This window comes from Leptonychotes weddellii, chromosome 9 (assembly GCF_054177405.1).
Source record: "Leptonychotes weddellii isolate Sample4059 chromosome 9, ASM5417740v2, whole genome shotgun sequence".
In the NCBI taxonomy this organism is placed as follows: domain Eukaryota; kingdom Metazoa; phylum Chordata; class Mammalia; order Carnivora; family Phocidae; genus Leptonychotes; species Leptonychotes weddellii.
The window spans coordinates 79618002-79633431 of record NC_138377.1 but is presented as its reverse complement, the minus strand read 5'-3'; the positions used below and the strand labels follow the sequence as shown (position 1 = coordinate 79633431).

Below are 15430 nucleotides of genomic sequence, written 5' to 3'. Positions count from 1 at the left end.
GGCATTTTTCTGTGCTTTATAAAACTCTTTAAAGCTTGTTACATATGAGCCTCATGATATATGTCACTTCCACATGAGTTAAATACAACCTGGCAGGCAAGTAGTTATTTATGGATTTCATTTTTTAAATTTTAATTCCAATATAGTTAACATACAGTGTTATATTAGTTTTAGATCTACAGGATAATGACTCAACAATTCCATACATTATGGATTTCATTTTTAAAATATTATTTTTGAGTAGTCATTATGACAGAGTACAAATTAGATCTCTCTCTCACACACCTGTCCTTCATTCATCTTGTTTTCTTCTTTAGAGTCAACCCTTACCAGTTATCTGAGCATTCTTCTAGAGGAATTCTATGTAATAACAATTAAATATTCAAATAATTACGCATAAATAAATGGTAGCTAATGCTCACAAAGTGTGATTAATTTAACTGGTTTTCTGACAATAAGGTTTATCTGTATTCCTGATTATGGCAAATTATTACTTGAATATATTGATAAAAGTGAGTTGTTAGTATTTTATTTGGGATTTTCCCATGCTTATTCCTACAAGAAAGTTATTTGTCCTTTCCAGTTTTTATGGTCTGTCATTTTTTGGTATTGAGTTCATGAGAGTTTCCCAGACTAACTGAAGAAGAGAAAGACTTTTATCTTGCTCCATTGAGCAACAGCTTAAATAGGATTGTAATTATCTTTTCTTTGAAAGTTTAAACGGTGTCACCTAGGAAAAAAATCCTTTGGCTTGATACCTTTCTGCAGCTAATTATTTGATAATCTTTGAGTTTTATTCCAAAGTATTAGATTTTGTCAGGTATTTTGTCTTCTTGTGTAATTTTAGTAAAAAATGTAAATTTTACTGGAAATTGATATATTTCACTGAATTAAAAAATTTACCAGGCTAGAGTTTTATTTATTTATTTTTTTAAAGATTTTTTTTATTTATTTGAGAGAGAGAGAATGAGAGACAGAGAGCATGAGAGGGAGGAGGGTCAGAGGGAGAAGCAGACTCCCTGCTGAGCAGGGAGCCCGATGCGGGACTCGATCCCGGGACTGCAGGATCATGACCTGAGCCGAAGGCAGTCGCTTAACCAACTGAGCCACCCAGGCGCCCAAGGCTAGAGTTTTAAAGAGCCATTCCTCTTCAAAGTTGTACCAATAGTCTCTTGCCCATTTGTAAATTTGAATGTATTTTTATCTTTTATGCTTCGATGTTCCTTTTTTGTTTTAGCAATAATAGCAACAAGCAGCATTTGAGTTTCTCAGCTGTACTGTTTTTGTCTTTTCTGAAAATAATAATGTCTAACACTTAGTGAAGTATTTACCACCAAGTGCTCAGCTATTAATACACATGATCTCATTTCTTTTCAACAACCCTCAAGGGTAGATTTTTTAATAATCCTCAAGTTACATATGAGAAAATGGATTCTTCAGGAGTCTAGGTAGTTATCCTTATACCACTAAGTAGGGAAACTGAGACTCAGCTCCTCTCTCTCTGACTCCAGACCCAGAGCTTTTGATTTTACTTCCCTGCTTTTCTTCCTTAATTTTTTCTTCATGCCTTCCTGTAGTTACTTGGCACAACTTCTGACTTCTTGAGTTGAATGTTAACTTTCATTTTTTCTTATGTATGAATGAATCTATTTATAGGTATAAATCTACCTTTGAGTCCCACTTTCTCAGCATACATTTTGTTATGTGTAATTATCAATGTTTTTTGCTAAATATTCTAAAATTGCATTATTTCTTTTTTTGAATTGAATTTAGAATTTTATTTTCCCAATGAGTAAGGTTTTTGATGTTGCTGTTTACATATTTGTAAGTAATGTTAGTTGGATTGTGATAAAAATATATTTACTATTTCCACATTTGGCATTTACTGAGGTATCTAACATATAATTTGTTTTTATAAACATCCTCTAGATATCTAAAAGGCAGTGGTGTATTCTCTGTTCATAAGCACTATGCACCTATTAAATCCATTTTTAAATATAGTTTGAATTCTCTTATCCTTGGTCTGTAAAAGGTTGTGATATAGGGGAGCTGTTTCTCAAGAAAATTGACTTTCTGTGACTCTCTTTGTTTCCAACAATCTTATTATTATTTATGTCAATGTTATGCTATTTATTTACATAAAGCTCCATTATTATTATAGCTATCGTGTGGCAACATATTTTTTGGAAATGTAAAATGATACTCTCTTTTTCTTCCTAATTATTTTAGTTTTAAACTTTGAATAATATTGCCAACTCTACTTTTTTGTTTGAATGTTTCTGTATATTTTTGTTTATTCTTTTTTTTTAGCCTCTTTGATACATAATTTAGAATATGATGCTGGCATATTGAATAGAATTTGATTTTATTTTTCATTAAGTTTAAGAGTCTTTCTTAAGAAAGATAAACGCCTTTATAGTTTCTGTTTATTTCTTGTATGTGTGATCTTCTAGTGTATGATCCTGTGACATGATTTCTCTTTTCTAATGAGAATTTTGACTTTTCTCTTGTAGATTTTTTCCCAGTTTTTGTGTTCTTTGTGTATTAAAATTTACACACAATGTTTTAAATTCCATTAGAAGACACATTTATTTTTTTTAAAAAATCTTAGACTTAGAGTTATCCAAAATATTAATGCCAATAACAAAATAGTGTCTCTTGGTTTTCCCTTGTAAGACACTGCATTGCTAGCTCTCCTGGTGGCACGGAAGTCCTGTGATGTGGGAAAATGGGGACATCAGCTCTGAGTGGAAAGATGAATAGAAGAGTAGGACCCTGAAGTGGAACCAAATTTATTTTACTTCTATTTCCCTTTTTTTTAATATGCATAAGAATGGTATATGACTTAAAATTCTATACTTATATAGGCCTTAAGAAGGTATCTCAAGGGGCGCCTGGGTGGCTCAGTTGGTTAAGATCTGCCTTCAGCTCAGGTCATGATCTCAGGGTCCTGGGATCTGGCCCCATGTCAGGCTCCCTCCTCAGCGGGGAGTCTGCTTCTCCCTCTGGCCCTCCCCCTCCCCCTGCTCATGCTTGTGTGCTCTCGCTCTCTCTCAAATAAATCAATAAAATCTTCAAAAAGATGCTTTAAAAAAGGTATCTCAATTAATATAACAAAAATATCAAGTGATCGAATACCACGTCATAGTTTAAATGGCAGAGATTTTTCTTCTTTAGTGGGACCTAAAATAATGGTGTGTTTGGGATGGTGTCATAGATGAGAAGAAATCTTACATGTTTTTTGAAAACCCTTTTTTCTGCACGAAGAAGGAAGGCTGAGATCATTGTTTCAACATCAGAAATCCTAAAAGAGGTAAGTAAGATTGGCCACGCCTCACTCTGCCTCACTGTGGAGAGGAGGTTGCACCTGGTAACCAGGGCTGCCAGGGTGTGGGAGAGCTGGGGGCTCTTCAAAAGCCCCTGGGTCACATGCTGGGGCAGGAGCAAGGGGCTGACTTCTGGGCTGTTACTGCAACTGATGGGGGTATCATGATCTGTCAGCAGTTGGGACAGAGTAGCACTAAAGTGAGTCACACCCAAAGAGAAAATTCTCCTCTTCTCCTCCTGTGGAGCCCAGACAGATCTCATCCTTATGTCAGCGTGTCCCTAAATCTCTGCAGAGGAAAGCATTTGAAATACATATCTAGGTGACCCGGGCAGCAATATCCAGTCAGCAAGGATGCCAGGGGGGCACTGGATCTTTCAAACCATACTGATGACAAGCAGACGTGGCTGGACTTGTGCTGGACACAGGGACCTCTACCACACTACTTGGTTATGGTGACAACCTTCTTATCGCATTTGAGCCAGAGGCCTACTTGATACACCATACAGTTGCCGGGTTAGTAACCCAGCAGACTGAGAACAGAGACCAAGGGCCAGGATTGTCCATCTCTGTGAATTTACTTCTTTGCATTAGGAAAAGTTGTGGACTGAGAGTTGATTTTCCTCTTTGGCTCAGCCTCTGTGGCAAGAGCATATCTTTCTGGTAGCTTTCAAGGGCATTCATGAGATGCCCCATGGCAACAGCCATGTCTGCTTCAAGTGCATGGGGAGGCCTGAGTAGTCTTTTCTGAATACTCTCTGTATCCAGCAAAACAGATCCCTCGTGGTGCTGTTCTCTGTCCTACCTCCAGCTTCTCATCTCCAGATGCAAACTGTGGGAGGGGGTTAGTGGAAATCTTTCAGGGTCTCCTGGTGATTTTTTTTCCTCTGGAGTATTGGTTGCAAGCTGACCTTTGATAGCTTCCTTTAATCTGGTCCCAGGTAAACTATAGCTTGACTGTTTTTTTAAAAGTGTTAACATATGGATGGCATCCTTCCTTAGTTTCCTACTGTGATGCAGATCTTTCCTACTTTTTGTTTCTTTGGTCATTTCAGGGGGGAGCTGAGTGAGAGACAATGGAGCAAGACTTTGCTCTAGTTGTGTGTTTTGGGTGTTTGTTTGTTTGTTTTCTTTTTGGACAGAAGTCTGGTCTTCCCGCATCAGTAGGACTTACAAAGAGAAACACTGTGAACATTAGTAATTGACTATTTGGCTCTGGGACTTTGGGGAGATGTGGGTGAGAAATATAAATTTGAGGGACATCAGCCTGTGGTGGCAGTCAGGTCAGAGGAATAGCAGGGACTGCCTGGAGCTGCTTCCAAAGTCCTGAAGGTCACTGGTCCCTCTCCCAGATTCTAATTTAGCAGGCCTATGAGTCCCAAGAATCTACAATCTTTTTTTTTTTTTTAATTTTATGTTATGTTTAAACTTCCAAATAAAGATTTCTAGAATTGGTTAACCCGGAACCCAGGGACATACATCACTTCAGTCACTCTCTTGCCATTAGTCCTCAGGAAATTAAGTGACTAGTTTAAGGTCAAACCACTAATAAAGGGTGAGACTAAAATTTGAACTCAGGCCAGTCCAAGTTTTTTGTTTTTTTGTGTGTTTTGTCTTGTTTTGTTTTAGATCACTACTTTATATGACCTCTGTGGCGGGCATGGTGATGTCGCACGCACCAGACCCTGTTTAACGAAGGACTCATTGTCCCAGCAGCCGGGAGTGCAATCAGCAGATGGACTTCAGCTCTCAGGCCGCTCGGGGATGCCTCAGCTGCAGAGAACTGCCTCACTCCAGGGCACATACCTTCCTGGGCAGCACACATCTAGTGAGGGATCGATGCGGGAGTCTCAGCCCGGCTTGGGACTACTCTGAAGGAACTTTGTCTCCAGAGCTCCCTGTGGGGTCAGCAGAGGCTGTCCTTGGGCCCACATCACAGCTTACCTTTTCTTTCTCCCTTCCTGCTTCCTTCATCTCCCTCCCCTCCACAGGTGTTGATCGCAGAGGCACTCCTTAGTAAACCTGCTTCATGTTAAATGCTCTTTCAGAGTCTGTCTCCCAGGGAACCCAGTGTGCGACGGCCTTTCCAGGATACAAGAGCCAGACTTTCCTATTACAGAAGTCCTATGACTTCTCACCTTTCCAGGAGACCCTCTGAAGTGTTTCCAAGAATTGTCAGGTCTAGATGAAGCTGGATGTCCCTTCCCCTGGTCACTGGGACCACGCCTCGTCTAGTCTTCGGATTTCAGGTATACAGGGCTCAAGAGAAATGGTTTAAATCTGGGGCTCACTGAGGCACATGGCCCCGGATTTGGAGAATAGCTAGCCTGCTGCTTAAGGTTTGCTGACCGTTTCCCTTTCCTTCCCCGTCATCCTCTGGGCTTGGAATTCTGAATCTTGATTCCCAGTTTTAGACAAGTGTCAGACGAGACAACTGATTGAATTTTTAAGCTCACATCTGATATGCCATTGCACGGTGATCTTAGTAACTTAAAAGTAAAAACATGACCTGGGCCGAAGCAAACAAATTTCAGTGTTTTTATTTCAGGTTCATTGTTTACCTCGTATTTTATCAGTTAGAATAAACAGTCAAAACATGTTAAGAAAAAAAAATCAAGTCATTCATCAAAAGAAATTTGTTGGTTTTTCAATGTGATTAAGTACTATAGGAATATTAATAAAAATGAAAAAATCAATACTTGTACGTTGTATACAACACACAATTTTGTAATTTTGTCAGTTTCTCCACTTCACATTTTAATTATTCCTTTCAATCCATACAATCAGTATATAGAGTAACTAAGTATATGATTCAGGATATATTTCTTTATAATGGCTTAAAAATTTGTGGCATTTGGTTTTCAATTAGACATCTACGAAGATCTCATCTGTGCTAACCACTTTATTAGAAACAAATATGCAAAGTAATCCTATGGAGATTTCAAAATATTCAGCAGGCAAAACAAAGTTTATATATTAAAAATGGAATCTCGTTCGTCTAATTGGAATATTGTCGCCTTCTACTCCAGCTGACATACTCTACAGTCAGCAACAAATTGAAGCTGTGTGTTATCAACGATTGCTCAGATCACCCTAAGTATATATGCTGCGTTACATTAAATAACCTTATTTAGGTAACTGCTTTAAACATTTTGTAGACTCAAGTACTTCTTAAAGTTTTCAGTTATTGATTTTCAAATCTTCTTTGTAGGTATAAGCCTCTCAGAGGGCCAAACATAAACGCGGTTCCTGCCCAGTCGGTCTTTTCCTTTGATAACCACCCATCGTTCTCTACTAGCCTGTCAATAAGCATTTAATGAGGACCTGCTGTGGGGCTGAGGCCTCTTCCGCAGCCTAGCAGCGAACACAAGATTAGGTTTGCCTGGAGAAGTTTACAATCAAGTTCATGGTTTTCAGGAGCATAAGCCAGCATGGTTTCCTTAATTTCCTTGTCTATCACAACAACAGCAACGAGAAAGATGTTTTTCTAGGGGTGGCATTGTCTTAAGCTGATAGAAAAAAAAAATAGCCCCCAAAACTAATAAAAAAAATAATGACATAGTTTATATGGAATCCTGTATGATTGTCTCAGAGGTTTGCATATCCATAGATCAGATTTACAACATAAAGCACTAGGACATGTTTCTTAATTATTCATACATTAAGTTAAGGTGTGTTCTAATCTTTCATGTATTAAGAGTAAAACGTCAGGACATTTTTGTGGTTTCCTCTAACTAGTAAAACAGGAGGGAGGTTCTTCGTGAGGATTTCCAACCAAGCCATGTACAACCAATCTGATATAGATCCTTTCCTTGCCACTGGGAGGCTCCTGACAGTATGGAAGAAAAATTTTAGAAGTGACAATTACTACAGACAGAACCATCACTAGTCATCTGAGCTATTTAATAACCAGTGGCCTGAAACTTTTGTAACCCTCCCCCAAACACGAAAGCACTGAAATTATTTTGAATATAGATATTAAACTGATGTATTTCTCAGATAAGACAAATTATCTGTAAACCAGAAAAACAGGCTTAGGCATTGTAGAGCAGCAACAAAAAAGAACTATAAATTTTCACTCCTCTTTAAATAGAAAATCTGATCAACCAATATATCTTCTCCTTTTTTGATGTTAATGATTTTCCCTATAGTTGAAAGCTCTTATATTTGGCAGAAACCTCAGAAAACAGCTAGATGAAAACTCCTACCCAATTCAGGAGACTGTTCTAGGTCTCAGGTAGGTAATCCTCCAGTGTAGACCTTGAAGACTTATTACTCTTCATATATAGGAATCAGGTCATGAGGTATAAATGTGAAATAGTTGTTTTTCATGTTTAGCTATCAATCCTTAAGTAAACATTCCTATTTCCAACATGTACACCTCTAACATTTGTGGGGTGAAGGGCAAGAGTAGAAATGGAAGAATCCCCTCCCTTTTTCTCCTACCTTAGCCTCTTTCAACATAGCGAGGAGCCTCCTGAACAAGCTGTGGACTCTCTCCCTCAGGAGCACTATGCAGCGAAGGAGCCCATGAGCCTCAGTGGCTGATTTGAGGCTTGTTAGGCAGGGGGTTCCAGGGTCAGGTTCCTGGAACATGGTCTGAAGGGGGAGCCAAGGTTCTACGGGTGGGGCAGGCCAGACAGAAAGTCCAAGTGGCAGGGTCCCAGGGTGGCATTTATTTTCCTTCACTGTCTAAAATCCTACATGTTCCAATTTTTTTAAACTCACATGAATAGTCATGACTTTTTAAGTAGATTAACCCATTTACCTAAGATTCCTCTGTAACATCCTTAAAAGTCTGCAGGGATACTTACAGGACAATGAGGTTAGCAGCTCTCGAGTGCTCCTGTAAGAGTTCATTCAGTCGAACTTGGCGGTAACTCTGTGGACAACATTCAGATTTTGTTGAGGGCAGTTCTACCAGAATTACGAATGAGAATCTATCTCCTTACCTCAAATTATGGAGAAGTAGAAAAACCTCACTTAAAAAAAATTACAATTATTTCCTTCAGGTTTGGAAATTAATTTTTAAAAACTCACGAGAAATTCTAGAAATATAAAGAATAAGACCAGGTGGTTGTTGTGCTAGAGTGGCTTATTAAATTCTAAGGGAAAAACAAGTGAGCAGGAAACATGGATAATAGTAAAGGGAAGGTGAGAACGGTCAGTTCTGGAAACAGGTTTGAGGTAGAAGAACTAATCCTGATAACCAATTTGATATCTTAAGAACATAAGTTATATCCTAGTCTACATTGTTTAGGCTCTTTGAATAAAAGTCAGCCAAGACTCACTTGGAAAAATAACTACATTTACGATTTTGCAGCAATAATACTTATTACTGTATTTCATTGGTTCAGAAACCAAGGCTTAGATGTATGATTTGCTCAATTATGCAAAAAATCTTTGTTAGAAGTGAGCAGTTTATTAAAAAAAAGAGAGAGAGAGAGGGGGCAAACCAAAACGCGGACTCTTAACTATAGAGAATAAACTGAGAGCTGCTGGAGGGAGGTGGGTGGGGGATGGGCCAAGTGTGTGATGGGCTCTAAGGAGGGCACTTGTGATGAGCACTGAGTGTTGTATGGAAGTGGTGAATCACTAAATTCTACACCTGAAACTGATATCATACTTTTTGTTAACTAACTGGAATTTAAATTAAAATGTGAAATTAGGGGCGCCCGGGTGGCTCCGTTGGTTAAGTGACTCTTGATTTAGGCTTAGGTCATGATCTCAGGGCTCTGTGCTGAGCATGGAGCCTGCTTAAGATTCTCTCTCTCTGACTATGGACTCTGAGAAACAAACTGAGGGTTCTAGAGGGGAGGGGGGTGGGAGGATGGGTTAGCCTGGTGATGGGTATTAAAGAGGGCACGTTCTGCACGGAGCACCAGGTGTTATAGGCAAACAATGAATCATGGAACACTACATCAAAAACTAATGATGTAATGTATAGTGATTAACATAACATAAAAAAAAGATTCTCTCCTCCCTCTGCCTCTCCGCCGGCTCTCTTTCCCTCTCTTAAAAAAAAAAAGTGAAACTAAAAAACAAATAAAAAGAAAAAATAAAAAGAAAAATCCTCCCAACCCCCGCAAAAAACAAACAAGCAAGCAAAGAACTGGGCAGTTTATTATACACAGTTTATAAATCTTAGCTCAGTACTTTCTCCAGTAAATTCGAAAAGCTTTAGTATCTCTTGTTTAAATTGTTTCAAGTTCAGCTCTTAATGTAGTTTATTTATTTATTATATCCCCCCTACAACATGTGCCTGATCCAACTTTCATAATCACTGTTCCAATTACATATTTTCTCAGATCGCTTTGTTAGTTTTCATAACCTCATCAGGTTAAAATTCTTTGTTACTGTGTTAAATTGAGTCAATTACCTTTATCTACTTTGCACACATATTGACTTGACTTAAATTATTTTAGACCCATGGATTCTGTCTTCTGTTCTACAAAATTAAATTTGAAAGGAGACTTCACAATATATATCAATAATCTGGGGTTTTTTTATCTTTTAAAAAAAGAATTGATTTTACATTAAGAAATGAAAACCAGTTTCTAAATCCTCATATCCAGTAATATGATTGTAAAGCACTTGAAAAATGCAGAAACCCTATATCTTGAATAATGAAATTCTATAACTGATATGTTACTTCTTGATCTTTGAATCAACCACTGTTTTCTTTTTCAGCTAGACAGTAAAGTAAAAATTAAGGAAGACAAGTCCTTACCTTTTCCTTGACTGCTTCCAGTTCTGCATCTGTAATTTTCCACGGGGTTTCTCTCTTTAATTTCTCAGCAGTTGTTAAATCTTTGCAGCTTTCATGGAGACGATATGGTTCAATCATCTCTTCAAAGACTTTCCAGCTGAAATTGGAATTATAAAGGAGGGCTCACAGTGGGAAACTAACTCATTATTTCAGATACTCCAGGTATGACTGGCTCTGCTGGCTACAGAATCAGAGCTGAATGTCATGCAAATCTTTTAAGAATTATCTTTGCAGGGGACTTACTGCGAGTAAAGCCATGGATATGGTACTGCCTCCCTACCCAAGGAAAGGCCTTAACATGTTGAAGCCTTGTTAGCCTACTGTATTTTAGATCCTCAATATAAACGCACCAACACACAGATAATAATTATTCTGCAAATACATTTCCTACATGGTGTAGTCTAAGACACCATTGTAATGTAGACACTTTAGCCCATAAATAAGTTTCCGTCTGCTTAAATGAGTTTCCATCTGCTTATTGTACAGACTGTCTAGGAGACATTCATGAATTACTGTGGGAGATGAACTAGGTTGCTTGGGATGGGAGTTGGCTAGGCCTGCCCTCTCCTTTAGTCCACGCGACCCTCCCCCTGCTGGCAGGGGGCATCGGTGGGCAGCTAGAAGAATAGCAAATTCAATGGTTATAGAGGAATTTGGATGTTTGCTGCAAATAATGCAGCCTTTGTCCTTCTGATGACTACTGTTGCTGTCTGAGATTTTTAAATGACTATTTTTCAGGTGCATGTTAGAGGAAAGAATAAAAATCAATAATATTTTAATGTCTACAAATCTGAAGCCACTTTAGAGCAATTAAGAAGAAGTCATTGAGTAGAAAACTAGCAGCAGTATCTCACAGCTGTGGAACATTTTAAAAAGTGCTAAAAAATCTCATTTTGTCTTTCATAAGAACCTTAAAGTTTTTTTTAAACAGTAGTACAGAACAAAGCTTACAGTTTATAAGAGTGGTTGTCTTCAGTGTGTTACTAGAAGATGATGCCAAATATAAACAGTGTCTTTTGGTTTTATATAATGTGGCCTACTTATAATTTAGTAACTTTGAGATGAAGAGTAACTAGAATCAATGCACTGTTAGGTTAAGGAATTAAAATATGATGGCATGAGGTCAATGATCTCATCGGTTGCCCTGATTTAGGATCTGCAGATCAAAGGGCAGAGATTATAAAGGAGCACCTACCAGTGCCTTTGTTAAGGGATTGAAGAGATACTTAATGTTGTAGATTTCTGACACTTTGATTTATTTAGAATGGTGGACAACAACGGGGAACCACTGATATGCCCTATTATTCTTTCCACTACATAATACTTTTATTTGCTCTTCCTCCTAACTGTGCCATGCCTTCAGAGACCTTTGGCCATAATCTGTGCACTGGAAAGGTACCAGTCTAGGAGAGAAGAGCCTTGGTTCTCATGCTGGCTCTTCCATTGTCCTCCTGGACCTGGATAACCTTGCCTATAAAAGGAGGTAATGGTGGCTGCTCAGAGCTGGCCTGAAGATTGGTGTGATGGTTGGATGGTGATTTGGGTGACAGTGCTCTGAAAAGTGTACAGCACCCTGTAAAACCAAGGCACTCATTTTACTGAACAGCCATGGGACTGAGGTGAACAATTGAGAGGCTCTCTGTTTAAGCTCTCCATATACTTATTTTGATCGGGATAAAAGTTTCTGCATCTCAGCCCAGGTGCTTATTAGAAAGACCAGTTCAAAAATAGTTTCCTAAGAAATGGAAGTGGAGTGGAGGTTGCTCGTTGTTTCCCCAGCATCCATTGTAGTTTGGGTGGGAGTGACTCCATCCCCAGCATCAGCTAATCAGCACAATTCTATTCTGTCTGCCAGAGTGGTTGGCCAGGGTAGCCACAGAGCCCAGGCAAGTTTGACCAAGAGGCACCTAGCATTCCACTGACCAAGTAAGTGACTTAGTTGCTTAGGTTGGTCCAACTTGAATGGAGCCCGTGAACTGAGTTCAATGACTGGAGAAGAGACAAACTTTCTCTCCCACTGAACATAAATGAGCAAGTATGTAGTTCTGGTTGTTGTCATCTTGTTTTTATGAGCTAAATCAACTTTGATTGATGATTTCATAATGGACCAAGGTAGAGCAGAGGTAATGGAAGAGAATTAGTCTTTGATTATATATAAAATTAACCTTCTAGATCAAGCTTTGCCTGAAAGCCAAAACATAATTGGATTTTTCAGTTATGTTTGCCAATAATTTCATTATTTAAGTCGTTATAAGTTTTCTTTTCCTTGCACTGAAACATGCTAAGTGACATAATAGGTTATAATGGGGATGTATTTGCCCATTTATTTTCTCTCAACTCTTACTGTTCCTTGTCTATGTTCATCTTTGACTTCATCCTAAGGTTCATCCCTGAACTGGCCATTTTCCATTCTCCTAGCTAGGTGATGTAATGGTGGCTCAAGATTCCTATCCTGATTCTCATTAAATCTGATTTTTCACATAAATGTTTTTTAATTGACTCTAGAATGGGCCAAGTGGACTCTAGAATAGGCCAAGTAGTTGATTCTAGAAGAGGCTAATAGGCTCTAGATTAGGCCAAATAGGCCGTGCTTTGAATATAAATGACAACTAATTCAATTTAAAAATTAACTTACACCTGCCTTGCCTTTCCCATCCTTATTCTTCATGATAATGAAATTTAAAAATTTTTTAATTGTAAAAAAATTTTCCCCTAAGTTCATATAAGATTTCCTTTCTCAAATTAATATACTAGTTGTTTTGTGACCACTCTAGTATCTTTTTTTAACAGATTTTATTTATTTATTTATTTGAGAGAAAGAGAATGCAGGGAGAGGGGAAGGGGGGAGGGAGAGGGACAAGCAGACTCTTTGCTGAGCACGGAGCCCCACACAGGACTGGATCTCATGACCCTGAGATTATGACCTGAGCTGAAACCAAGAGTCAGCTGCTTAATGGACTGGACCACGCAGGCATCCCACCACTCTAGTATCTTTAAATTATCCAGGTAATTGCTTCTACTTTCTCTTTAATTTCTGGATAAAGATTGTTGTCTTTTTGGCCTATGACTTTTAATTCAGTATATTCAATAGAAAATGAAATTTAATCACAAGAGATTTTCAGTTTCTCCAGGCTCAATCATTTTCTCATTATCTTTGCTTTTGTACTCCCTTTCACCCTTGCCCAGCCATAATTATGATGTTTCTTTGGTAAAATATCTCCATCAACACTTACTGATGTTTTATGGGTAGTTGAAAGATTTATTAGAGGCAATTTAGGTACATTTAACATTAGCCTCCAACATGGAAATAATTGACAAACTATTTTTGACATTGTGTGTCACCTGAGGACCAAGAAAAAACAGTGATGAGGAGATAATTGTTAATGGTAGGTAGGGGCTGCCTGACCAAGAAGAGCTGAAATTGAATTGGCGCTCTAAGCACTGGGCCCTAGGACAGGGCCTGCATCAGCCCAGAGGAAGAATCTTCTTACTCAAATTGAACTCAGAGGAATTGCTTTTTAAAAATTATCACAAAGGCCTCAACAAAGTAGGTTTAGAGGGAACATACCTCAACATAATAAAGGCCATATATGAAAAACCCACAACTCATCATAATCAATTGTGAAAAACTAATAGCTTTCCCCCTAAGATCAGGAATAACACAAGAATGTCCACTCTCACCACTTTTATTCAACATAGTACTGGAAGTGCTAGCCATAGCAATCAAACAAGAAAAAGAAACACTCAAATTGGTAAGGAAGAGGTAAACTTTCACTACGTGCAGCTGACATGGTATTACATATCAAAAACCCTAAAAATCCCACCCAAAACTACTAGAACCAATAAATGAATTCAGTAAGGTCACAGGATACAAAATCAATTGTACAGAAATTCATTGCATTTCTATACACTATATACTAATATAGTATATATTTCTATATACTATATATTACTATATTACTATATACTATATATATATAATATGCTATATATCCTATATATTACTATATAATATATATTTCTACATAATATAGTATATATTTCTATATCCTAATTGGGAAGCAACAGAAAGAGAAATTAAGAAAGCAATCCCTTTTACAATTGCACCCAAAATAATAAAATATCTAGGAATAAACTTAATCAAGGAAGTGAAACACCTATACTGAAAAGTATAAAACATTAATGAAAGAAATTGAAGATGACACAAACAAATGGAAAGATATTTCATGCTCATAAATTGGATCAAATATTGTTAAAATGTCTATACTACTTAGAGCATTCTACAGATTTAATGCAATCCCTACGAAAATACCAATAGCATTTTTCACAGTACTAGAACAAATAATCCTAAAATTTGTATAGAACCATGAAAAACCCCAAATAGCCCAAACAATCTTGAAAAAGAAAAAACAAAGCTAGAGATATCACAAGTCTAGATTTCAAGTTATACTACAAAGCTGTAGTAATCAAAACAGTATGGTCCTGGCACAAAAATAGACACAGATCAATGGAACAGGATAGAAAGCCCAGAAACAAACTCGTGATTATATGGTCAATTAATCTTCAACAAAGGGGGCAAGAATATGCAGTGAGAAAAAGACAGTCTCTTCAACAAATGGTGTTGGGAAAACTGGGCAGCTATATGCAAAAGAATAAAGCAGGACCACTTTCCTACACAATACACAAAAAATAAACTCAAAATGGATTAAAGATGTAATGTGAGATCTGAAACCATAAAAATCCTAGAAGAGAGCACAGGCAGTAATTTCTCTGACATCGGCCATAGAAACATTTTTCTAGATATGTCTCTTAAGGCAGGGGACATAAAAGCAAAAATAAAATATTGGTACTACATCAAAATAAAAAGCTTGTGCACAGTGAAGGAAACAATCAACAAAACTAAAAGGCAATACTGAAGGGAAAAAGATATTTGCAAATGACATATCTGATAAAGGGTTAGTACTGAAAAATATATAAAGAACTTACACAACTCAACACCCAAAAAATAAATTATCCAATTAAAAAATGGGCAGAAGACATGAACAGACATTTCTCCAAAGAAGACATACAGATGGACAACAGACACATGAAAAGATGCTCAATATCACTCATCATCAGGGAAATGCAAATCAAAACTACAATGAGATACCACCTCACACCTGTTGGAATGGCTAAAGTCAAAAACACAAGAAACAGCAAGTGTGGTGAGGATGTGGAGAAAAAGGAACCATTGTGAACTGTTGGTGGGAATGCAAACTGGTGCTGCTACTCTGGAAAATAGTATGGAGGTTCCTCAAAAAATTTAAAATAGAACTACCCTATGATCGGGCGCCTGG

At 37.7% G+C, this 15430-nt stretch overlaps 1 protein-coding gene across 3 annotated transcripts in view; it reads right to left on the bottom strand.

Moving 5' to 3' along the window:
- Positions 1–7018: 7018 nt before the first annotated feature.
- The window catches only part of SLC12A1 (solute carrier family 12 member 1), an 87326-nt gene continuing 78914 nt past the window's right edge, over positions 7019–15430 (bottom strand). For all 3 annotated transcript variants that reach the window (XM_081829694.1, XM_006736800.2, XM_006736801.2), the window contains exons 24-26: positions 10056–10191; positions 8140–8207; positions 7019–7154 (exon numbers count right to left, since the gene is read on the bottom strand). In XM_081829694.1, coding sequence (XP_081685820.1) covers positions 7019–7154; positions 8140–8207; positions 10056–10191 — 340 coding nt within the window. The remainder of the gene's footprint in view (positions 7155–8139; positions 8208–10055; positions 10192–15430) is intronic.